General features: G+C 39.5%; 1 protein-coding gene across 2 annotated transcripts in view; it reads right to left on the reverse strand.

Annotated features, from left to right (window-relative positions):
• The window catches only part of slc8a1b (solute carrier family 8 member 1b), a 189,606-nt gene that overhangs the window by 51,652 nt on the left and 110,220 nt on the right, over window positions 1–27,734 (reverse strand). The window contains exon 5 of one of the 2 annotated variants that reach the window (XM_088086131.1): window positions 1,249–1,358. In XM_088086131.1, coding sequence (XP_087942257.1) covers window positions 1,249–1,358 — 110 coding nt within the window. Of the gene's footprint in view, window positions 1–1,248; window positions 1,359–1,677; window positions 1,785–27,734 lie in introns of both variants that reach the window. The other variant, XM_042501705.2, reaches the window with a different exon arrangement.

The raw sequence follows: 27,734 nt of genomic DNA on the forward strand, positions 1-27,734 counted from the left end.
AAATTGAGATTTTTAAAGGTTTATTTAGCTCAGGAAGCAGGGTGGTTATTTTACCCTGTGAAAGATGACAAGCTTCAGGTTTCGGATGCTGTTTTTACTGAACCTTGTGTTTTATTTGATATTTTTCCATACATAGGTTACTTCAAAAGAAACTAGTTCTGACTGATGCAAGTGCTGATGAAATTGTATAAAACTCACAATACCCATAACTCCCTTGGTAATAGCATCAGTTTTTCTCATAATAAAAATGTTTTGGTCTAATGCTATCTGCCTAACAGTCTGCGTCAACGCTGTGCTGTGGGTGTTTATTTTGTCTCATGGAAGTCATAAAGTTAAATCTTTGACTTAGAGGCATTCTTTGGTGGGATTATGGGAACAAATTCACATTATATTCATTCTCAAAGTGAACACCCTCTTGGATATTACCACTATATGTCTGTTTTTGTGGCAATAATACATAATCCAGCGGTATTAAGGGAGCAGTGACATTTTCAAACACCAGCAGAGATCTCAAAGGATGAAAAGCTTTTGGCTGGATGAGAGAGCAGGGTGGAGGAAAAGGAAAGGAGGAGAAAGGAGAGGACAGGTGTGATTCCCACTGAGTTCTCTGTGAAAACCTCTGAGGAGAAGCAGAGGAGGAAAAGAAGAAAAAAGTTAGACATAACTGAGAGGTACAGAGGGGAGCAGCAGAGTCGCTCCTGTGTGTTCAACATGAATCCCAAATCAACAGGCCTGTTAAAATATCAGCGATTAGGGAGCAGCTCTGCGTTTTGTCACTTTGAAAATGCGGCATAAGTGCAACCGATGCTTTGATTTTACTCCTTGTCGCGTTGCCAGGTATAAAGTGCTTTATTTGCCCTGCCAACTTTAAAGTGCTCTTGTCTGGACTATCGTATTAGGCTTTGCATAAAGTTAATATGATGCAAATTGCACAAAGTCCACTGAGACAAATATCACACCTACTCTGTGATGTCCTCTAACCGGTAATGTCCTCACTGTCTCTTTTCTTTGCCTTCATTTTTGGCACTTTACAGAGATCGCTTGTCAAACAGTGTGCACGTGGCTGTTTTTTTCTGTCGACAACACAGCAGCTGTGTTAGCAAATCTGTCATGAACTGACAACAGTGTCAATTAATACTGTGTGTTTTATCAATAAGTGATGAGCACTAAACTTTGCAATTGGCCTGTTGATTCAGGATTCCCCAAAACCTCATAAAGTGCATTCTCAGTGCCGATTGGCTGTCACACCTGTCCAGTCCTTCCCGCTGCGTCTCCATTCGGGGGTTTCAAGCACAACGTAGAAGGAGGACTGCTTATTGTACTCCTCCCGGTCTAAGATCCTAATGGTTATGCTCTTCCTGTATGGGACACACACGTACACACACACATAGAGGGAGGTGGTGAATGCATGCGTGGTAAACAAACAACATGGCAAGGTATGTACACAAAAAAAAAAACACACACACACACACACACACACACACACACACACATACAAGGTGGAGTGGTGAGATGAGGTGATCTGCTGCATGTTCACTGTCACGGAGAGGACACATCAGGAGGTATGAGGTCGAGAAAACTCCTCCTGTGTGCCTCCATTCGTTGAGAACATGCAACCTCGGCAATGTGGCGGACACTCTGGGGTCGAGGGGTTCAGAGGCCACGCCCCTTCCTGACCTTTGGTGTCGTTGCTCTCCACCAGGCGAGGCTCTCCGATCTCAACGTAGAAGGCTTTGTTCTTCTCGTACTCCTCGTCGTCGATTATTTTCACCTTGATGGTTTTACTGAGGAGGGGGAGGAGGAAGGGGAGGAAGGAAGAGAGGAGGAGAAGGGAAGAAGAGAAGGAAGAAAAGTCAGGAAAGGACAGGCTGGAAACTGGAAGAGGAAACAGAAAACAAGCAGCATTTGGTTTTCCCACAAGCATCTAAAACTCGATACCTCCAACAGCGTCCAGTTACATTAGTTCCCAACTGGTGGGTCACAGGTCATTTCTAAATGGACCTGGAGTGACTCATGAATGTGTCAAGTTTGTAAAAACATACTTTATTTTGAAGTATGGATCTAAGGACTTTGGTAAGGGCCTCACTTATCCTGCCAACCTTTTTTACAGTACAGAAACTATTTTATTGCCCTGTTTTTGGTATTATTTAGCCTAATAAAATGGTGTACCTTTGCAGAGTTTTGATGTCACCGGTCTTGAAGCAATAATGTGCACTTTTTTGGTTACAATGGTTTTTATTTATTAAAGTAATTTCACTTTATTCTTGCAATACATGTTGTTACATTTTGTGAAATAAAACTGAAAATGTGGTAATATATCTGATGTGTGGACCTTGAACTAATGACTGAGGAGAAATCTGGACTCTGTGGCTGCATCTGCTGGGATCCACTGGTTTAGGTAACTTTAAATATTCTTCAGGCTGTTTTAAAACTGACAAAATGTTGTATTTCTACCTCATCTTACCACAACATCTGATGTTGGATTAATCTCGTATTGTGTCGCAGCGGCTCACATTGGTCTGACAAGATTGATCTGATAAACTCTTCCCTCTGCCAGCCTGCGGTCCTGATCAAAGTTCATTTCAATCTTCCGCTCCAGCCTGATATCAGCTTTTAAAAAACCTTTGTCACTTGAATGCTAAAGCTAAATTGAGTCTGGCAGTGGCTGCAGAGTTGAGCAACTCTATTAGTCAATCTGGCAGGTGAACAATCATGAATCACGATGATGAATTTGGCTCGTGCAATCAAGAAGCTTTTAGGATCAAGTGGCAGGTTTCCAATTTTTGTATTTTACACATGAATTGCTTTCTACTAAAAAAACATTATTTGACACTATAATTAAAGACAGTGGTAATTGTTGATGTCTGAATGTGTATAATTTTTAAATGTGCACTTTCTACATTTATAAATCAAAAGATGCTGATGGGGAAACCAGGACAATTCACAGTCAATTCAGCCAATCAATGCACTTGATTTACATTAAAATCTCCAATAAAGGGTTGCAGTTAAAGGACACGATATCCAGCGTATAAGTAATAACTAAAAAATGTTTCTTTAGCAAATTAGTGGTGGATTATTTGCAAATTTCTGGCTGAATTCAAAGTGAACTAACATACTGCAGTCTTCAAAGTTGAACAGCATATAAAGTGAGAAATCTGAGACATTCGAGGAATAAGAAACCATTCAAGGCCAGATACAATGACAAGAGGGCGTGAGTAGGAAAAATAACAATGAAGAGGGAAGGAATATTTTTAACAGTGGGAAATGTCTGCTGCTGCAATTAACACCTGCAGTTAACACCTACAACAAGACAAAGTAAAGATACCAATCTAGCCAGCTCTGGTTTGTGATTTAAGGCGAGAAAAACAGCTCAGAAATCAGCACGATGAGTACATGCCAATACGCCACAATTGAAACCGCACACATAAGCAACATAACCTTTTTGTTCAAGAACATGCTAAAATATATTTCAACAATCTGCCACACAAAGGCTCAGACTGGCCATCACACAAATCTGGCAAATGCCAACTGGGCCAGCCCACCTTGTGGACCAGAAAGCCACCAACAGCAATGCAAGAAAAAATGTAGGAACAAAAAGAAAGAAAAAACAGCCAACTGCGACACACTTAATGTTGGAACAACCCATTTAATCAGGGTAACAGAGTCCAGATATTGTCAGTATCACCACAAGTACAGTGGTACCATCCATCGTCATCTCTTCAAGAGACACAGTTCATCATGTAATCTCAGAGGTCAGGTGGGAATTAAATTAAAGACAAAAATAGCCAAGTAAGTGAATAAAATTACAAATTACATGAATAGGAGGAGCTAAAAATTGAGACAAAAAAAGTACTCGAGACCGATGCTGCAAAGTATTTTTTTTCTTTTTAATATGTGTGTGTGTGTCTGTATCTACATATGTGTGCATACATTATGTGTGTGTGGATACATGTAGGTATTATTGACTGCCCTTTTTTTAAATTTACATCATTACTACTATCACAAATGTAGTGACTCAAATAATCTTTGGACAAAATTTTCTCCACAAAGCAGTGTCAAACACAATTACAGTTGATCTCCCTACTTTGATTTTTTTCTGGATGCCATTAACTTGTACTCATCCCTACTCCCTTATCTGTATGCCATCCCTGTGTCTTTGTTATTGCAAATAACAAAGTGTTTGTAACTGAAACAGTTCTTGAAGAGGAATCAGTCATGTAATCATGAGTGAGCTGCTGATTTATGTATATGATTATTGATTATGGTTGGTGTATTAAATTAAAGTGTTTCAAATCATGTTGGTAAAGTACATGTATTTCTTTTTAAAGGTCCATCTAAGGACAGGCATTGTAAATTAGCTTAGGCTATAAATGCTGTAGTATGTAGCATCACTTTTATGTTATGTACTCCTTACTATACGAATAAACATGAAATAAATAAATTAACAATAGTGGCAGTAATAACAATAATAACTAGAGAGTCAATACAGGTGATACAGGCGAAAACAGAGGAGGTTTGTATGTTTGCATGTTCAAAAACAGTAATTAACCGGCCTGTTAACTTTAACAGCCTTCTGCAGATGACCAAAGATGAGCCAATGATTTCTTTCTCTTTAGTTTTCACCCATACTAAAACCGCCAAGTGTTGCTCCTTTTCTTGACCGACCAAATGCTCCAGTAAGACTCAGCAGAGTGTGTGTGACTGTGTGTGTGTGTTTATTGTGGCACTTGGCCTCCGTCATGTTTGGCAGCGAAGCTAATATCTGAGGTCACAGGGCAATGGAGCGGGACTCAGAGTGTGTGTATGCAGTATGTGTGTCAGGGAGTGAGTGCTTGCTTGTGGGCGTATTTGTGATTGTGTGTGTTTATCTGTGTTTCCAGTCTGGAACAAAACCGGTATACTGATCCAAATCCACTACAGGCAAAAACAAAGACATCTGAGAGAATACTCATAATCTGGCCTATAGGGTGTGAAATGGGAACGAACGCACACACACACACACACACACTCTTATATAAGCCCTTATCTCTGATCACAGGCCTGCAACCTGTTTTTAGTCCTTAGTCGTCATTGTGTTAGCAGCATTATATTCGTCTTATCGCATTATATACAGTCTGCACTGATGTAAAAAGTATTCAGAAAGTTTAATCTATGTAAAAGCAGCAATATCACTCTAAATTCCAAGAAATACAGAAGTATTATTAGCTTTGTGTGCTTAAGGTTTAAAAGTAAAAGTACTTATTGAGCAGTATGACCGCAGTAGAATCCAGTATTATCAGAAATCAGTGATGTCAAATAAATAACAATCAACACCATTTCTGCGTGACTACTGTTTAAAGATTCATAGTCAAACACGGTGGTCTGACTTATCTGATGGTTCTGCTTTGCTTACTTTAAGTACTATGTTTCTTTGCTACAGCGTCTCTAATAAACCAAATCCACCGACACGTGAGTTAGGGAATATACTGCTGCGGACTGCAGCTGCAGCAAAAAGTATTTCAGCCATCCCAAAAAAAAATCAATATCAGTCTAAGTGTACACCAGATTCTGAATGTTTTCCATGCTTTAGCTTACAAACTATCTGATAAAGGCAACGGTAGAGGAATGGTAATGGTTTGAGGTAACTGCTTTAGTTTCAGTTGGAGAGGGCCGTCTGATGGCAAGGCAAAGCAGTAAAAATATTCCAAATATAGTATACGCTTAAACTGATATTAATTTCTCTAGATGGATATTTTTTCTGTGGATAAAAACTAATAAAATTAGGCAGTGTTTGCTCAGTGTCATTTCATTTTATGCATGTGACTCTGGGGGTTTCCACCCATTACTGTAAACAAACATTCGACCTTTAGCTGCAAAATTATAGTTGGTGGTTTAATGAACAAAACTTGTCTCTGATTTAATATAAACTAGCATAAAATGGAAATGCTCAAGTAAAGTACAACTACCTATAAAGTGCATGAATAAATCTACGCTGTACTTCGTCTGCCCTGTCTCCTAAAGGTAGCATCGGAGACTGTTAATAAACCAAACGGCCCAATTTAGATTAATTTCCTGTATTTGTGTTGCATGGGTTTCGCCACTGCCCTGCACGTTTATGAGACTAGCAGCAGCCTTGAGTCTGTTCATGCAATGGAAAAAATGAACAAGAATAGTTAGTGAAGTAAATACTGGACCTATTTGCCACAAGCCCCAGCCCTTCTGAATACTTGACTTTGCATTATTATCATTTTTTACATAATTTTTATAATTAACATTTAACCAAAATCACAATATTTCCGCTGTCAAGCTCCTGCACTTTAACCTCTTTGCAAATCTTTTGTGGTACATGAATGTAGTGTTTCGTTACCTGAAATAAACTTCTCTGAACATAATTCAGTTAACATTGCCACAACAATGTATTTGAGAAAGCAGTTAAATAACATCCTACCACTTCCTACCACCAACACCTTAAACATCCACAGCAAAGCTCATTGATGACAGAAGACATGAAGCCGCCAACTAATCCTCTAATTAATCACAAGAGCATCACAGGTTTACCTGCCAGCTGCACAATACCGACACAATAGAGGGTAAACCATCAAAATATCAAATGCAAACACCGACGCACACACGCAAATGTCAGGGTTTAACTCATTACACTGGAGGGATTAGTCCATTTATCACTGTCCTGTAACAGCAGACGGAGAGTTTTCCCCCTCTGGCCCAGAGAGGCTCATGACCAACAGGCTGTCACTTAGCACTCACACTTAAAAACTCTCCCCCGCCTCAAGGTGGAGCCCTTGAGCAAGGCACACTACCTCCCAGCTGATGGAGTGGAGAGGCTCAAAGAAGAGCAATGTTTACATTCCCACTGGGAATATAACCGCTGCTCCGACTACTTCAATTAATACAAGGCTTATTAGTGCTGGCTGCCGCCGTCTCTCTGTCTGTTTAACATTCATATGAGGTAAACAAAGTCTGTGTTTCACTTTGATTTGCCAACTTGTTGATTGGCTCCTTCTCTTCTATGTTCACCTCTTTATTTTGCAACCGCATTGCTATCAAAGACCTCATTAAAAGTGCGCAGCATCTTCCACAGCAGTTGAAACAAATACACAGATGGACCGAAAGCAGCACTAGTCCCATGTGAACAGGATTTTGGACTGCATTTCACTGAAAGAAAACAATAACATTTCTGTGAAATTAGCAACAGATCGAATGTTTTTGTATCATTAACCTAATCTCTCAAGCCTCCGTAAAACGTTTTACCAGTGACGACTATCTGACTTGCATCAGAGGAAACTTAAATGACTCGTTCTCTGGAAAGAGGATAAAAATTGTGATTTAACTCTCCATATATTACCATAAAATGAGCAAATGAACAGAAACAGACTGGGGGACTCCTTTTTTCCCCACTTCAGGAATGATGACTCCTCTGTTGAAGCTGGCAAACCTCACAGATGACCAACTTGCTGGAAATACACAAACACATGCATGCACGCACACGCGCGCGCACACACACACACATGCACATCCTTGTGCAGTCCAACATATCGAGCCAGCACACTGATGCAGATATAACTCATCCACAATGAGCCGGATTTAACGTCTTTATCTGCAATCTTTTTTCTTGTTTTGCATATAAACACACACTCCAATCCACGAACACACACACGCACTTCCCTCCACTTGACAAACATGCTGGCTGTACAGTACGCTGTCCCATTGCCATGGCAACCCAGTGTTTGGGCAACCAACAGGGGTGGGGAAGATTGTTTCCAGACCAATGATGTGTGTGTGTGTACTGACAAGTGAGTGTGTGTTGAGAGAGAGAAAGAGGTCACATAGTGTACACACACTTCCCTGATTTGTGTGTGTGTGTGTGTGTAATAATGTGTGTAAGGAAGACTTTGATATTAGACAGTGGCCTTTATGTTTGCAGTAAGTTGTGCCTCTTTGTGTGTCTGCATTTGATCACGTTAAACCTCAAACTGTGTATACAGTGATGACAGTGTGAACAAATGCTACTCCCTGTGAGTGTGTGTGTGTGTGATGGTTCAGTAAGAATAATGGAGTATGTGCTGAGAAACACTCCATGGTGGCAAACTGTGTGTGAAATTCACACTCTTTACACACATACATGTTTGCACTTCCACACTTGTGAGGACCCTTATTGACAAAGCACATTATTTCCAATTCACTTAAGCTAAATCTTTACTTCTACGATGAAATAAACACGGTGCCTTCAGCGTAGGCTTTGTGTTTCCACGTAGTAAACGCCATAGCCTACACCGTAGGCTACAGGCACCTCCCCCAGAACGCAGACCTAATGTTTGTCTTTGTAACCATTTCCCTCAGTGGAAACAAAACTTTAATTTGATTTCACAGCTGAGGAAATGAATTGTGACGACAATTTCAAGTCATTTTCAACATGTGATTTATTCTTGGTTCTTATCAGACGAGGAAAGTCAGCTAGCCACAAGCTTTTGAAGGGCCTTTCTCAATAACAAGCTCACCAAGTTTGGACTTGCCAACTTGGAAGTTCGAACTCGGCAAGCACGACTCGGTAGCACAAACTGCAGAGGTAAGGAGGACGCAGTGCGGTCATTCTGCAGCTGGAACAGCAGCGTGCTTCATAATGCTGTCTAAGCTTGGCTTGGCAACAGCCTACGTGTCTCCACCAAATATCTTCACTGTAGTGTTAACAATAAATAAACACGATATAAACACAACCCTGCCTCCTTTTGTTTTCATTCATTCATAAATACATAAATATTTCACAAGTCCACAAGAACACAAGTACCGCCAAGAACGCAGACTGAGAAAGGTCGGAAATGTAGGCCTAAAATGTTGTAGTCTTATGCTAATAATGTTCACATTTTATTGGCCTATAAGGCTGGAAAATCACGTCAAGTATGAGATAATCATTTTATCTGTGAATCTTGTATAACTGAGTCAAAGTTTGTACTGTTACCTTTGTTGTGTGTGTGTTTTATGGGTGTTTTAAATCAATTAAACATTAAAAACTTTACAGTTTTTGAATGCTTTTGAAGAGTTAAGTTGCAGGATGAAATTTTTATTTGTAAACTTGTATGTATTTTAATGTCTGGGCCCCTTTTTACAAGCTTTAAATAGCTTATCAGGGTGTCCCATTTCACACACGTTTAATTTTACTTGAAATCATGTTTGTATTTATATTTTTAGCGACTCTGTGAATTAACTGTGAATGAACAGTGTGGTATAGAGACGCCCCCAGCAAATAACATTTTGGAGATGTTTGCAGAGTAATACAGAAACACCACCACACAAATGCTCACAACAGCGTAGGTCGCTTGCATAGTCACACAACCAGCCTGTATCCTGACATAACCCTAAAACCAAGTCACCAGAGTAAAAACGCCCTTTAACAGAGAGCCAGCCAAAACTTTTCCAAAAATGTTCTAACTGTCAAAGTTTGCAACTTAAGTTGGCCCTCACAAGGATAGAAATACCATAACACACACTCACACAGACAGAGGTGGTATCACACTCGCATGGCAGCATTCACAAATGTGTCACACCAGCATGCTTTCACACCCACACACTAAAGCTGCAGGAATCCAGAAATGTGTGCGCGCACACACACACACACACATTACTCCAGGGACAGCGATGTGTGTACATCTGTGTCTCCACAGAAAAAAAAGCATGAAAAACAAGTGAACATCTGAGCAGCTGTGACAGATCTCAACACTTCTCCATCACACTCGATCTCCTCTTTCCCTCCTACTGTTTCATCCACTGTTTCTCTCCATTGTCTTTCATAAACAAGATTCCCACAACACTTTTAACACTTGGCGTCCGTCAGAGTTTACAAAACATTTCACTGAAACTCTCAAATACAGAAAACTTCCCAAGAATGAGTCGGAAGAATAAGAAGTAATAGAATGAACAGCCGAGAGATTATTCAACAACAGTACTTTGGTGATCTGAATATGCTGAAATATAATTTCCCTGTCTCACTGTTCATTTTGATGACCCTCACTTTTCCTTCTTTTTGCTGATCTAGTATGTTCATGTTTCTGTTGTCATGATTTTCCACCCTCTTTGCAAGATAAATGATTTTTCCAGGTTTCTGGATGTGGCTCACGGCAGTTTGGACCTTGAGAATTTGCCATGATGCTGTGAGAGGTGGCGACTGTCAGAGAGCTCTTTTAAAAAAAATAGATCACATGAATTGTCCGCATGTCCCTGATGTTCCATGATAACACTTGCAATAAATTGTTTATTTCCAAACAGAGAGCACTTGAAACAGGATGGGGGAAGATATGTGGCAATGTTAGGCAGTTTTATTGCAGGAGACTGAGCTTGTATATACCAAAATAAGACACAAGAAGCAAAGGGAAACTGTTAAAATTTAAACTTTTTGCAACAGATAAGTATCTCTAGAAAGCTGTTTCAAAAACAAATATGTCGAAATGCCATTTTGCAAATGCCAATCTCGGCCTCCTCTTGGAGAGTAAGGAGCCCCCGAATCTCATTATTTTCCCAATTTGCAGACATTTCCAGCTGCTGCTCTTCTTCTCTGAGTTAGCTGCTAACTGTTAAAAGCTGCTTTTTAAATCTCTACAGTGGGTCACACACATAACATGTCCCACTCGTCCCACCCATGGTCTCATCCTGCTGGCGGTGCTATTTATGGACACAACATTTAGTCACTGTTACTTCCTCCTGTGAAGGCTTAAAGACAACGCCATCCCCCCACTCTGTCATCGTACCTTACATACAAAACAACAAAGAGACAAAATGGCTCAACATTCTCGAATAGGCAGTTTAAAAGGGGCTATACTGTCTGCAATGTTATTTGAGAGCGTTCAAATCCTATTTGTGTATTCAGACATCACCAGTCTCTCTGCACGTATTGCTATGGTAACTACATAGGCATCAGTAACTACATATGTATGCTGATGATGTGGCTTTTCCACACAAAAGCATGAAAAAGGAAGGTCAGTCATTTTGCCCGCCAAATAATCGCGCCAATGCATAAAATGCACTTTGAGGTCCGTCCACAGATTGCTGTTCTTCACATTGTTCTCTGCGAGTAGCAACATGGATTCTGCTCAGCAACTCAGTTACACTGGCTTTGATTTCATCGCTGCGTGTCACGCTGTAAGTGATGCAAAAGACACAAATCTGTGAAAATCAGATAAGAATTGCACTTTAAACCATCTTCAAATTTGGTTAAATCCAGTTCGCAATGTTGACAATCAATCTGGATACAATGTGGATATGCCCTATCGCCCTATGTTTTCATCACTAATGGGTTATTGGACTGTTTTTTTTTTTTTTCTGAGACATACTGCAGTGTTTCCCTACTGTGTGTCTGCAACTGCAACTTCAAAGTAAAAGCCCCTTTTCATGCTGTCTTTGAGTTATTTTTTCTTTTTGCTATTAAATGTCTTCTGTCTAGCTTTATACTGTATCTAGGCTCTAGCTGAGAAAACAAAAGTTGCCAGTGTGCGGTTACCCAGAGCACCCTTCTGCTGCATGGCACATATTTGACACCAACAAAGCACTTTCCCCTGCTTCACTCGCACACAAACACAAATACACAGGAAGTTGTAAAGCACCACTGGCAGCTGCAGTGCCGGTCACTCCCCTTTCCTCAGCAACCTGCCTTAGCGACGTATTTGGATCGGAAAATTTGAGTTTGGGAACCACCACTTTATTTTAGGTTTGAGGAAAAAAATGCTGCCGCTCAGCTGTGCTGCTGTGTGTGTGTGTGTGTTTGTTTGTGTGTGTGTGTGAAGGACTCAGGATAAGGGACAAGCAGGTCCAAGTTACATGACAGTGATGGAACAAACCTGTGTTTATCTTTGTCTGTGTGTGTGATTATAACCCCAACATTTAGACAAAAATGAAATATTTTATCACGTCTACACAGTCAAGTGTGTGTTAACATGTATGTATCTTTTGTCTGAACTGCTGTTGTTTAAATAAGAGTGGAAAAGTAGGAGGTGTGTGTGTTAAAGAGTTGGCTTTTCAGACTGTGAACTGGTTTGTTTGTGTGGAACAGATTGCTGGTGGGTGGACTTCGGTCGCAGACTAAACAAAAGAAAGTGTGTGTTTGTGTGTGTGCAATTGAATGTGGTGTGTCCTTGCGGGAAGGGATGAAAGTGTGTTAGCTCAGATGCCTGTTGGTGTGTGTGTGTATAATCTGTGCAACATCAGCTTGTACATTAAGTGTCACTGTTTGACATAAAGCGAACAAGAGTGTGTGTTTGTCTGCACTAATGTATATGTGAACGTGACAGTAATTTCATTAGCAGCAGCGTGCAAATGGCAAAGTGTGACACAGCACTAAGTGTGTGTGTGTGAGTGTGTGTATGTGTGTGCTGTTTGCATGCAGTGGTTTTATAAGACAAAGCTGATAATGATGTTGGCTGCAGTGAGAAACCACAACAATAGCTTGACAGCGCTCAGCCAGGCCTCCTCTAATAAGCTCCAGTGTGCTCACTAATACACATAATCCTGACTTTATGGAGGCTAATGGAAACACAAAAAAGGTTACACACACACACACACCTGCCGCAGGGCTGCCGTGGGACTCATATGGACTACAGGGATCCCAGTTTATCTCAGTGTCTCGATATCTCTCCTCTTACAAAATGTTTAGTTTGTGACTCTCCATCGAGTAATGGAAATTCTGATTTAATATTTAGCATATCTACCTTACTAAAGCTCTTCAAACACTCATTTTCTGGCAGCTGTTTGTGGAGGACATTATTGCTATCTGCATCATCAAATGTATTAAATGTGTCATATCATAAATATATTTAAATATAAATTCAGTTATTAACACATTTCCTTTGGAAGCTTTTAGACAGTAGGTGCCTCAGGCAGAGCTCTAGAGAGGGCACTGGTTTAATTTAATGTGACTTGAAATTAAATTAAACTGAAATTGCTTTCATATTAATATAAATAAAATTATCTTGAGCTACCAAGGCAAAGATAAATAAAGGCTGAAAATATGTGCTCTTTAAAGAACCACAACAGATTTGATTTAACATCATTAGCCGTTATTAGTCCCTTTTACACTGCCTGTTCAAGGTGCGAATGTTGTGTCTTTATTGTGCTTTATCGTTCTTAATAAAAGGTACAATCGCAGAATGGGGGCACAGAGTTGTCTCGCTTTTAGGCCAGCAGCGAGGTAGTAACACAGTGAATTGACATTTGTGTAAAAGGGACAGCAGCTGGAAGGATGAGACCATGAACAGGACAGATGTGACATTGATGACGTGTTATTGGAGGGGGGGGGCACCTTTGGGAATTTAAATAAAGCAGCTAGATGCTGTGAGTAACTCACTCACTGAACAACAACAGCCAAAAATATCCACTAATTGGGAAAACAATGAGGTCCGGGAACTCCTTGTCCTTTGAGCAGAGGACGAGATCAGCTGCCACATGCTGCTAATATCGGCATGTCATCTCGGCTTTAAACTATAGGAATCTGCCAACGTGCTTTTTCTTATTTTGCACAAAGTATGAAAATAATTTACACTGAAAAGCCCTAATTTCACGTCTTCATCTGCTGGTGGGCCATCATGATCAGAGTATAATAAATATCATGATAGTTTCACTACAGAAGAGACTTGATGATCACTAAAATTAGGTGAGGGGAAACAAAGTGGGTATATCGATTTTGGTCATCAGCCAAAATGAGTTTCTTATATATTGGGATATCAAATATCTGCAAAAAATTCAAAATCGTGCATCCCTAATAAAGTGCTGCCGATGCACATTAGAAGCTTATGCTGTTGTGTCACATGCTACATATCTTCATGCTGCATTTGTATATTTACCAATAATTTCTCAATTGACCCACTCCAGATAAAACTATTCAAATACAAAAAAAGAAAGCAATGGAGGAACTTTGTAGCAGCCCTACAGCATGATAGCAGTGTAAAAAGGGCCACTGTGTGTATCAATTATACTTCTCTATTGATTTCTTCCAGCGTCCACCATTGTATGATATTGTAGTTGTCAATGTGGTTAAACATGTAACAATGTAATGTATTTTTCTTTTCTTAAAAAGGTTTCAGAGTCATTTCTCAGATCTGGGATCCCAGAGTTCCCCTAAATGCAACAACAACAAAGATTTTCTTCATTTTCTTCTGACAGCGTCATAAGTGACGTAACACACTAGAAGCTGAACAATATGCTCTCTGTTATTGATTGTGTATCTCTGCAAGTTTATTTTTATACTTTAATGAAATTAAAGGAAAACTGGCAGCTGCCTGGGAATAAGAAAATCAATTCTAGGCAAATATATTTGTTATAAATGAGAAATATGGTTAAATTCTCAAATGCCGCGAGGGGAAACATAAATCAAGATTCTGCTGGGAAGCTTCCAGTAGCCAGCCGTTGAAGATGGTACTAAAACTTTCACTGGATGCATCTATTCTGGATAAAAAAGTTTAGCTCAGCCAGAAGGTTGTTGAGGAACTGCAGCGACAGCCATTTTGCTTGTTTTCTCAGCTAAGAGTCACTTTATCAGTCTGATACTAAACAGGGCCATAAAAATAATGTTTACGGTAATGGTCGTTTTCATTGGACAGCACGATGCAAAACAGTTGAAGAAGCCGCAGCCAGTCTCCATTTTTGTCTAACTGATGCGTGTGTGTGTGTGTGTGTGTATGCTTGTATGTGTGGGAGTGCCTGATGGTCTAAGTGTGTGTGCACATCAGGCCCTCCTTTGTGCCTTTTAAACTATTCTCTATCATCACAGGGAGTTTCCCTTTCTCCTCCCCCTCTCTCCTACAGTATCTTCATTCCTTTCTGCACTTTATCTCGTTAACCTAATAAGGAGTTTGGAAAATCCTGGGGACTCCCTCACACACACACACACAAGCATAAACACACACAGCGCTTTATACAGGAAATGTCTTTGGGGAGCTTGTAAATCTGATTGAAAACACACATGTAGGCCTCAGTATAAGCTAATAGCTAACACACCAGCAGGATGGGAAGACAGCAGCGGCCGTCAGTCTCAGAGCTTCCTTTTTTTTTAACTTCTGGTCTGAACCGTTTACGTCAACATGGTGTTTGTTTCTCAGGATCACTGAATCCAATAAAGAATGCTCAAAAAACTTGAACTGAATTTTATTTATGAGCAGGGTCTCTAGTAGGACCACAAGTCGTCACCGTTTAGTCAAAAGACTTGTATGTTCTATCTTCTTCTGTGTCAGATCAGGTAGTAAACAACCCAAGTTAGCCCTCCGAACTTATGAGTGGTTGGTCGGTCTGACCGGACAAAGCAAATCTACCTGCCTCCGCACGCAGCTGCCTGTACCAAAGAGTAGCATAAAAGTGTGGAGCGCTCACTCTATGGCTAAATCTGGAAACCAAAACATAGCCAGAAAGCTGCAGACAAAAACAACAACAAAACAACAAAAAACTATTGTTTGGCTCGAAGAATCTCAGAGGGGTGTCTCACTTATAGTACAAATCTCTCAGAAAAGGGTGACAAAAAAGTAATGAAAGTAAATGGTGCTAATAAGTAATTTCCTCCACTTTGGACTCTCAGACTTTAAAGTTTCAAAGTCAACACTGCCAAGGCTGCTCACTGTTGGTCAGCTGTGCAAATGAAACTTCAACACAGCTTAAAATCATCGTAATATGTGCACAGAATTACTTCATCCTTGTGAGCGCATCAACTGATAATACAGATTCCACTAAGATTTATTTACTTTGCTGCAAAATTCGGTGTTTGAAATTATGGTGTGACTGAGTCTTCCTTTCCTCACATAATCCTCAACTTCATTTTTTTCAGTGATTTTTTTTCCTCCTCATGCCATTCTGTAACACTCAGCATGGAGACTGTCATTTGCAAAATTACATATTGAGAGAGACTAATTAATTGTGTTTTTAGTCATTCCAGTCAGGATTAAGTGAGAGATGGCTGAGCTCGGCAATTAACAAGTACTGAACACACACACACACACACACGCACACACACATATGCGCGCACACACAAACACAAACACACACACACACACACACACACACACACACACACACAAAACACCATTTTATAATTGCAATTAGAGCAAGAAAATAGTTGAAGGATGGTTAGGAAGGGGAGAGACAGATGGAGAGGCTGCAGAACAAAGTGATACTAGTTTATAATACCATGTTCTCTACGCAGGAGAGAGAGAGAGAGAGAGAGGGAGAGAGAGAGAGAGCGACGCCGCAAAAGAGCAAGGTAGGATGTGAATGCTAATAAGCTGATGCTGCCAAACCAGCTGCAGCGTTCAATCATTTCCAGGCCTTTATGAGCTCTAAGCTGCGCTGATGGAGAGTGACGCACAGTCAAGTGGACTGAAGAGCCTCTGGAGCCACAAGCCACAACTGAGGAAGTGAAAACTCCTCTTTTCTACCAACTGCTCCCTGATCATAATTCTCAACCATACCGCCAACCTCAGAGATAAAAATGCTCATATAGGACCTACATAGCTCTGCTCGCTGTGTCAGACCCCTCAGCCATATACAGATTTAGTGTTTGTTTGTTACAAATGGAATATTTACTGTCTTTGGGGGTTATAAGGATATAGCAATTTTTGCACCATTGTGCTTGTTTATTTGTAATTTTTTCTGACTTATGCTTGCATATTAAGTATTAATATAGTTCCTCTATGAATTAATTACTTTGAATAAATTAGCACAACCCTACAGCTACACAGAACGCTCATTTAAAGACAATTCTACATTTATTTAATTTTTGTTGTTGTTGTTGTTGTTGCAAGATAATGTTCAGTAGCATTCCCATACAAAAAATAGACTTTAAATAATTATTTATGTTTTGGAAAGACTGTGGGCATGGCATTAAAGTCAAACATGCTATGAACTTATGCAACATCCCACATCCTTTTCTGGAGTAACATTATGTGTGATTTGACAAAAAAATCGACTTAGTGGCATAATATTACCCCAGAAACTGTTGCATGCAACTTTCTTTTTGCATGATGGCTCAAGAAAGAAGACTTTGTTCTTTAAAATCTGAGGGACTGACACTGAAGACAACTTAAACATCAACATCAAACTCAAATGCACTGTACTGAGAATATGTTTATATGATGTCATGATGCCTCATTTTAGGAGTTACCTACCGACTTAAGGGAGTGACTGTTTTTTTTTTTTTTCCACACAAAGAGTATTTTTGTGGTGTATTGATGCAAACTTAAACACTTCAACTGTTGTTTGTCAAAAGAAAAGGCTTGAAAAAGTAAAAGGATAGTTTCTCCATCCTGGAGGAAATCAAAAAACAAGGATGAATTCCCAGGTGATAACAAAGCTTTTTCTTTGGCTTTTGAATCCCGCAGTTTAAAAGTAAAGACAAATGTTTTCCTCAGAGAGTCACTTTGGATAGTTTTTGAATCTTGTTTTTCAACAAAATCTCTGAATTGCTGATACTTTCCAAAACCAGCAAGATAATTCTTTCATTCCTCTTTTCACAACTCCCAAAGTGACGGTGAACTGACGGGGACTTTCAGGGGAGCGCAGTCAGAAAAGCCATTCAAGTTCACGGTTTATGTTTGGCATGTCAGACATGAACACTTTCACTCCACCCTACAATGAAGTATTAGCCCCCCTGCTGTGTGTAGGGGCTGCGATTTGTCTCCATCTCCCCAAACAACGGGACATTGGTGTCAAAAACTAGGACAGATGATTTCATTGGAGACAGCCATGAAGTGAAGGCTTTTATTCACCACCTGAATGCAGATGCTGATTCTGTCTGCTTTTCTTTAGGTTGATCTCTGACTTTCTTTCCATATCTGTCCTTGTCTGACTCTTTATTTTTCTGTCCTGCCCACGAGACCAGGAAAAAAAACAAACATCAACATGATTTTTCAAAACATGCTTGTGAGTCAGCCAGATTGCCCTTTTTAAAATCTCCGGAGGATTCAACAGAACAGTGAGGAGGCATATTGGAGGGAGGCAACATGCTCATGAATGCATTTTCCATTTCTTTCAGTTTGTTTTGAGGAAACTTTGCTATATTTGAAGGTATTGTTGAGAAAAAAGAAAGCTCAAGAAGCTTTTGTCAAATTTAAAGACGCATTTTCTTCTCTACCACATTTTTTAAGACATAGGACATTTACCGCAACTTAAATAGTTATCTGAGTGTCTAAAAGCTTGTTTAGGTATTATAACAGCATGCATTACCACTACAGAAACATCCATCCATCCATTTATCCATCCACCCATCTTTATTTGCTTATCAAAGGCCAAATCCCAGTAGCAGCAGGCTGAGCAAAGCACTCCAGAGGTCCCTCTCCCCAGCAACACTTTCCAGCTCCTCCTGGAAAAAACAGAGGGGCTCCCAGTCCACATGAGATATAAAATACCCTCCAGCATAGTCTGGGTCTACCCCAGGGTCTCCTTTCAGTTGGACATGACCGATAAACCTCCATCAAACCGCCTGTCCATCTCATGCTCTATTTTACCCTCACTTGTGAACAAGACCCCCGAATACTTGAAGTCCTTCACTTGGGGGCAGTAACTCTCCCAACCCAGAGGAGTAATCCAATGTTTTCCAGCAAAGAACCATGACATCAGACTTGGACAGAAACAAACACATCATCCGCATAGAGAAGCACTGCAATGCTGAGGTCCACCTCAGCCTTCCCAAATCGACCTCTTATCAACATTATTCTCCTTCAAGATCCCGAATCCCTGTTTTACTGTTGTCTTTGGCATTCCACACAGCCTCATCCTCCCCTCTGTAAATCAGGACCCGCACACCAGAAAGCAAAGGACATGAAGTCATTGAAGATGTGCATGGCTGCCTCAGGGAGTCCAATCATAATCAGATCTTAATGCAAACACTGGAGCTGCATAGAAATGTCAAGTGTTAATTTAATAGTGACATAATCTGAATATGAAACTATGAAAATGTCAGGTGTTAACCCTTTGAAACCTGGAGTGACATCATTTTTCTTGTGCTGCTTTCAGACACCTTTCATATGTATTTAAACCCTTGAAGTATTTAAACTCTTGAACCATGAGCAAACTGGGAGAATGTCTTTTAAAAAACATGGAGAAAATGCGCAACTTCATAAGAAATAAAAATTGAAAGAAATTAGGAGATTTAGGAAATTATTTTTTAAAAAGCTACAGATGTCAAGGGAAAAAAATAATATTTCTAATTATAATAGTTACATATTTAATATAATTTTACAGAATTATCAGAGTTTTTATTCTCTCTTTCCAAGTCTTGTTTACATTTATTGTTATGCTTCTTTATATATTTCTTTATATTATTTTTACTTTTTATTAATTTCTTGCTATTTTTTGGGTCATTTCTTCTTTCGTTTCCAATGTTCTTGAAAGAAATGAAAAAAAATCACTTAGGTTTCAAAGGGTCAAGGTGGCTTAAGTATTCTTGAAAAAACAAAACAACCTCTTTTGAACACACATTCAGGATTGTAGTAGAACACTTTTTTTGAGATGATAGAAAATGCAATATTTTTTTACTTGACATATGTGAAGGGGTTAGTGTTTTATTCCAACCCTGCCAAAGAGTCACCATCCTGGTTGTTTGCAATGAAAAGGTGACGCTAATTCCATCTTTGCTGAATAGGTAGAGGAGGATTACAACGCCTTTCACTGCCTCCCCCTCACTTATTGCTTTCCCTCTCTTGATCTCTCCATCTCCTTGTTTCAGGATGCATTTAAACAGCAAGAAGCCATTTTCCTCTTCAATTTACTTGCAATTTTCCCCCTATATTTCAACATTTGATGTATGTGCCTGTAGTCATATGTTGTGTGTGTGTGTGTACTTCCCATCTATTTTCTCTCATCTTTTCTTTCATTACACACTCAATCAGCTACTGTGTGTGAGTCTGTGTATGTGTGTGTGACAAAGGAAAGGTGGTTCGATATGGTGTGGACTGTAAGAGAGGGCAGCCTGTAAAACCAGGGTCAAACTAACAGATTACTTTGATATGGATCACGACAAGAACATAAACTGCATTCTGTGAACTGGAAAACAGTTTATTTTTTTCGACTGACCTTTGGTGGTTTAGATCTTATTGCTGGGCTGCTTCCAGGGGTGCAGGAGGTGGGTGTCGAGGGTGCTGCAGCACCGTGTATAGACGAGCGGTGGAACACATATTCAGCAAATAATGCAAAATAATGCAAAGAATGCAATTTTTTCCATAATTAATGAGCCATCTGAATATTTGTTTCAGTGTTTATATGTCTTCCAAATTAGAGCACGGCTGATTTTATCGGCTGATATTGACCTCTCACAGTTATATCAGTATCAGTGTTTATGTTGTCCAGTATGTACCAATATAATATATATACTTTTTTTTGCAGAACATAATTCAGAAATGTTTTAAGTAATTTATAAGAATCAAATTCCCAAATACGTTTTCTGTTTCAGTGCACAGATGTTGTTTTTGCCAATAAATTTTACTGTTAAACTGCAAAATATTATCCATTACCATTGTCAAAACTAGATAGTAGAAAGTAGATAGATAGATAGATAGATAGATAGATAGATATTGGGGTTATTTCACTCCCTCATGTCAGTAATGGCATTGGCCCTAAAAATCCAGTATCAGTCAGACTCTACTCCAAATCGAATTCTGCAAAAGTAGTTGAATAAAATTTCTAGGACACAGGGTTATCGTATCAGAAATACAACTGCCATTGTAGAGGACTTGAGGCTCAAACTTGCAATCAAAAGTGCTCTGTGCGCTTTGGAAATAATACCGGGAATTAGCTTAATGCTGGATGATGAAAAGATGAAATTAAATGAAAATAACACCCTCTTATTTTGAAATGACATATTTACAAATCAATTTTCTTGCAAGTTTGACTTATTTATCCATTTCAATCAATCAGCAATACAAAGAAAGAGTTATTCGAATAATAATGTAGCTGATTTTCCCTGCCTGCGGCTTCCTTAAAACACTGCTGTGAACATGTGCGACCTGCAGCGGCAGGCTCTAACTTGCTCACAGGAAACAGCAGTATGAAGTGGTCGCCGGTGCTGAGTCAGACCGCACAATAGACGGCAGGGGAAAAGCAAATGGCAGACCGATTCACAGGCTGGAAACCATACAATAAACCTCACTGTCTTTTCTGTCGGCCGCTTGCTCTTTGCCATTTTCCTTTACAAACTTCTAAAGAGGGGAAAAAAACACTCTCTTTCCTCCCGTTGACATTTCCTCCCAATCTACAGATTCAAACTCTCCCTCCTCCTCCTCTTCCTCCTCTTGCTGGCTGATTAAGTCTCACAGTGGCACACTATTCCAGTTGGCGATGCCAGCCTCTCTTTGTGCCACTTACACACTAACTCCAAATCTCTTTCACTTCCCCTCCAATTTCCAAATGAATTTTATTGGCGTCAAGTGAAGAGGTCCATTCTCCTCCATCCTCTCCACCTCAACGTGTTTCTGTTTTGAGTTCACTTCAGAAAGCTTTGTTGGCATGATTCAATGACAATAACTCTTCCCCCTCCCTCACTCATTTCTTTGTCTCTTGTCGATTCAAATAGACTTTTTGGCACGCCTCAACATAACACTTACAAGCGCTTTAATACCGTCTGAAGTGAGCGTGTAAACCTCGATAAACCAAGTCAATTAAAATTAATTGCTGTGATTAAAATATCTTCTCTTCTTATTTTGTGCTCTTTCTCTCTCTCCTTTCACCTCTATCGTTTTGCTTTGTTGAATCTTCCTCATTTGATTTTCATTTCTTCTCCTCCCCTCCTTCCTTTTCTTTTACAATCTTTTTTTCTTTGTTTTCCTCTATCTGATGCCCGTATTTCCCTCCGAACCTCTCCAATATCTCTCTTTACACTTTTCATTTTTAGCATAAATGTGACTCCATCCAGGGTTAATGGATAAGTTAATAAAAATAACAAAACCTGACTATTTGATGAAAGACACGGAGTCGGTTTGGTAAGTTATAGCGCTGTCAGTTCACAGGTCCACTTTGCACTGTAGTGGGAGCAAGAGGAGGAAGGGGTCAGAGTGTTGCCACAGTAACGTGCGGTCAGCGTGGCCCGGTTTCCAAGGTGTTTCCAAGGCAGTTGGCTCTGCTGCCAGTTTCTCTGAAATGACTTAGCCTACAGATGTCCGCGGGCTGGACAAGAGAGACAGAGACACAGAGGGGCAGCGAGGCGAGTTACAACTGACGGAGAGAGAAACAGCTTTTCTATCTCCAATTCTCTTTGCTGAAGCACCAAATCACCATCTTCATTCTCTTTTCTATTCTGTTTTTCTGACTCTGTTGGTGTGAATCCCGCAGTTTATTCTGTAGCAGCTCACATGCAACTTTCGAACTTACTGTACTGGATCCATGTAAGCATGTTAAAGTTAACCCTTTGAAACCTGGAATCTTCTTGTGCTGCCTTCACACGCCTTCAACAAGCATTTGAAACATTAGCACATTTGTTTGATTTTTTTTCTAAACACAGGAAAAAAAAGGCAATCAGAAACGTGGCATATAATGTCCCACAAATTGCAACAAAAAATACAAAATACAAAAAAAATAAATAAATGACTTGTAAATTAGCTAAAAAAAAAAAAGAACGGGAGAGAAAGAGAGAGGGAGAGACAGAGAATTATTAGAAAATTATCAAAAAACTTGGGAAAATATCAAGAAAACCATAATCATAATTGTTATGGTTATATATTTATAAATATATAAATTAAGTTAAAAAATAAAGAAATGTATTATTTTTTGTAAATAATAATAAAATAATAATCTATTTTAGCATTTTTTCAGTTCTAATTTCCTATTTTTATTCTTTTACTTCTTTTTTGTGCTAATTGCAGGTAATTTTCTTGTAACTTTTTACTAATTTCTTGCTAATGTTTCGGTGATTTCTTGTTAAGCTGGTCATTCTCTCCATGTTTTTGAAAGAAATCAAGCAAAATTGCTCAGGTTTTAAAGGGTTAAAGCCACACTCCACCAATTTTACACATGTACGACTAAACACCCAGACTCCCCAAACTGACATGAGAGAGCTAGTGATGAAAGCCCCCTCTGCATCACCTCATATCACCTGTCTCGGCCAAAAAGTCGCACATGCTGCAAAGACTGCAGCCAAAAAACAAAAAGCACGTATGTTCTGTGTCTGCTTGAAAGAATACCACCACACCAGCAGATGGCCATAGTTTATAATCGTTATTCAAAAACTGAAACCAGACGGCCACCAGCTTGGTGTGTCAGGGCCTTTACAGACAAAATACATGGTGATGAAACATGCCACAGGTTTTTTGCTCCACAGACTATAGCGTGTCGTTGCTGCAAGCTTCAATTTTCTGCATACTGTGTTTTGCCAAGTGATAATGCAGTTGTTTTTCTAGGTGGACAGGCCATATTAACTGGTACTGAAATGATTAACTGGATCGTTTTAACTACAGGGTCATGGACGAACTGATGTAATTGATTGCTCTGCTGTGCCGCATTGCCTCTGGCACACTGAGGCATTTATTTTAATTTTAAACAGATTGTTCTTGTTTTTACACAGTTCTATGTACTATGTACTAAAAAAAAAGAAGATCAGCAGCATAAAAGAAGGAGCAGCCCAATTTTCACATGCACATGGCTTCTGATCACTGTAGCAGCTTCAGTTGATTATAATGGATGCACTTTCCATGCCCCATTCGACTGGTCTTAGCCTGAACAGTTGTATAGTGCCTTTGGTGACTCTGGGAGGTTTGAAAGTCTGAAAAATATAATCTTTGGGCAATTTTGGTGTGTGAGGTTTGAAAGAAGTGGGTTTTTAGGAGGCAAGGAGGTTTAAGGGAAGATCATGTGAACTTGAGCCATACTAGGAACAAAAAGCCTCTGCTAGATTGATTTTTACCATTATTTCTTTAATTCTGTCACTCAATATTATCATATGGTGATATAAATCAATAAAATTTTATTTATTCTGCCTACTTTGCCTGTTAGTAATATTGGACCCAATCCAAAATGGACCTGTGGATCACATGATAATGAATCAAAAGTCAAAGTAATTCAGAAAATACTTTGTTTATAGACTTCAACAGACTTCTTTAGTGCACAAATTGACAGAACTGATTACATTTGACTGGAAGTGTATTTCATATGGTTTCAAGTGACAAATAAATTTAATTTTTTTACCTCATTCACAAACAATACGTTATTATAATTACAATAGGTAGACAGAAGTAATTATTTTCTAACCAACAAACCTTGAATCTGATTTGGTTTGGGTCAAAATTATACTTAATTTAATTTCTATATACTCTCTGTTCCTTTGTAAATGAGTGGACCTGTGAAGACCTCAGAAATTAGAAATTCATTTCTAATTGACTGACAGAGTTTTATTAGATCAGGTTGGACCAACACTTTCTGTTAAATTAGTGCTAAAATTAACATTTTATTAAAACTCATATCAGCTTGTTTAATTACATTTATACTGCAGGGCAGAGACTTTTGTTTGATTTCACCAAACATGGCTGGAGTTTACTATACTTACTAGTTTCTGGAGGATATTTATTTTATATATTACATTTCAATATTTATTAAAATAAAAAGGTTTAATGTAATAGCTAAAATTGCCAATATCAAAAAGTGACAATGAGCAATATTTATGCGAAAACAAAGGAGTATAACACAAATGCAGAGCTACTGCCCGAATGAGTTTTTGTGTCTGTATCCCCAAGATGCCGTATAGTAACAGCACATTGCCCCATGGCCATTTATGGCCCACACATTCACACACATGACCTTTTGATCCCTCTCCGTATAAGGTTGTGTGTACATGGATGAATGTATACAAGCGTCAGCATTACAGCCAGAGTTTCAGGGTGGACAGTTTAGGAAGATAAACAGTCATCTCTCTCTCTTTTTTTCCATCCTCTATCATTGACTGTTCTTTCTCTTTTCAGTCACATACGGTTGTATTGTGCTGACAGCTCGTGGCCGGGATAAGCCCTTGATTAATAAATATAATGAAGCAAGAGTAGAAACGATAAATAAATCTTGGTGGCCTTGAACTCCCAAAAAGAATCAATATTGATTTGTATAAATGAAGGGGAGTTAATTGGCTAAAAACAAATTTGCTGGTAGTGAAAGTAAACATAGGAGAGATTTACCATGGACAGAGTACAAGTATTTGGTGTTTCACTTACGATTTTGTTTTCGTCAAAGCAGGAAATCCTAAATAAAACAACAAAAAAACTTAGACCAAAACAATGAGAAAATCTGCGCTAGAAAAGGGGCCGAGAAACAGAATTTGGTTAAACAGTTGTACTGATATCCAGACACAACTGAATTTAAAATTTAAACATACTGAACTGTTTTATAGAACTTTTTACAAATTGATTGAGAAAACTACAATAGAGAGGCTATCTGCTGCTTAAACAATATGAGAGGAAAAAAACTGCTTTTAATCTTTACTTCTGTTTCTTGTGGTTATCTACCACTTCACCTTTTTCTCTCGCTCCAGTAACAGCAGACTAATCTTAGTCTGTGGAAAAGATACTTCGGAGGTCAGGGATTTGTGACAGAGTGTGATAGAAATGTTGTCTGAATGTTTTTTGGCTCTTTGATGCTGTCAACGGGGTGAAATGTATCTCCTCCACAGCGGAAGCATAGCTGACCGGCCACCGTTATAACACGCACACACACACACACACACACACACACACACACACACACACACACACACAAACACGTGAAACAAAAACAGAAACACACTTAACACTGAGTGAGTCCTGTGTCTTGAGCATGTGTACTTCGGTCTGGCAATAGTGTGAAGAGCTGCTGTTCCGGTCTAAAGCTTTTTGTGTTTGCTCTCTCTCCCCCGACACACACACACACACACACACACACACAAACACACTCACACACACACACATGCACACACTCTATTATCCGGAAAACAGAAACGAAATCCAACACAAAAGGCATGCCCGACACCTTGGCAGCAGGCTGTTGTGAAATGCAAACACACACATTACTTCATTTTCCAGACATAAAAACTGAAAACTGACCTCTGCACACTCTCCAAAAAGCACACCTAAAACACCTTTATAAATCACCGTGGATGGCGCAGCCACACTGACAGGAGAGAAAATGGGTAAACACGGGGTGACAGAAGAGATAAGATGATGCAGAAGCATAAAGATGAGTAGCTCCTCCGTGTTACAGCAGCAGCCTGAGGTAATCTGGGGAGCTATACTGTGAAGATGAATATCTGCTGCGTCAGAGCTACAGAATAAAACATATTTGACAAGCAGAGACAGAAAACAATCAAGTGACGAAGACAATGAGTAATAAAAACAGAAAGAAGACAAGAGACGATAGAGGGATTGTGACTGAGGTGAACCAAGGTTAGCATGCTACAATGGTCCCTCGGGGAGCCACCTGACTGGCTGAGGGTTAAAGTGAGGTCAACCAATCACAGGCCAGCTTCTTGGCACGTACATAAACAACTGGTGTTTTTGTCCGTCTAATCTGTCCTCTGCAGGAAAGCACATGGCAACAGCTTTCCAGAAAGCAACCACAACATAAATCATCTTTGCAGATCTGTTAAATAAGCATGAATCAATATGCAAATGTCTGTGAAAGGCCTGAAAAGCCTCCAAGTTAAGTGCAATCAATCATTCTGGAAGCGTTACTTTTATGAAGGAAAGTTCCCCTCCTCAAGTAGTTGGGGAACTAAACCTCAAAATGCCACAGTAATCCTTTTTGATGACGAAGAGCGGGGTAAAACTTAATTGAGAATTCATAATAAGTCATTTCTCAGGCCCTGGATGACTGAATCAATACGTTAGAATGTGATTAACTCTCTGCCAAAGCCAGCATGCAAAATACCAAAAGCCTTATCTATGTCTGATCTGGAAGGAGGAATCAGAGAGCGAGAGGGAGATGGAGGAAGATGAGAGCAGACATTTAGCAATTTGCCAGGTCTGAAGTAATCATCTCCTCTGCTATTTGGGCTGAGCACCTTAAATTGACACCCAGATGCTGCGAGGTAAGTAAGAACGGCCGACAGCAGGTCTGTCAGTGTCAAGTGAAGACGTCGCTTTGCAGATGAAACGTTTTGGCACCACTGTGCGCCCATTTCACATCTTCTGCTGACGTCATTCTGTTGCAGGATACATTTAGCTGACACTTATATCACGACTCGCCCCTTAGATGGGCGACCGAGCTGAGTCTGCTTGGCACTGAAGAAAGTCTCTTATCATTCAGAGGCAACAGCAACTTCTCTTGCTTGAAATACTTTGCTAAGCAGAATATGAAGCAGGAAATCTTTCTATTTTTAGGAGCTTGTTCGTGTCTTTTTGAAAACTGCAACTTCACCCACACATTCATTTATATGCGGCAGCCCACCACGATTAAAACGTGTGCTGCCATGTACTAATTTTCTGTTTTTGGTGCCGCACCTTTCAGTAGGTGCACTTACAAAATATATATATCATACAGTTGTGTACTCTGTACACAGACAGAGCAGTAAAACATCAGGTGCAGTTTAAGTAAGCTGAACCCTTTGAACCTGAGCAAATTAGTCTCTTATCTTTAAAAAGACATGGGGAGAAGGCAATGAGGAACTTGACAACACATGACCCAAAAAGTAGCAAATTAGTAAAAAGTTAGAAAAAAAGAGCAAAAACAGGAAAGTAGAAAAACAAATAAACAAAAAGTGACGTGGAAAAAAAATGCAGAAAATTAAAAAAAACCAAACATGTATATTTTTTTCTGACATAACTTTCTAATAT

This window comes from Plectropomus leopardus, chromosome 13 (genome assembly GCF_026936395.1).
Source record: "Plectropomus leopardus strain MGB_pleo_1.0 chromosome 13, ASM2693639v1, whole genome shotgun sequence".
Lineage (NCBI taxonomy): Eukaryota > Metazoa > Chordata > Actinopteri > Perciformes > Serranidae > Plectropomus > Plectropomus leopardus.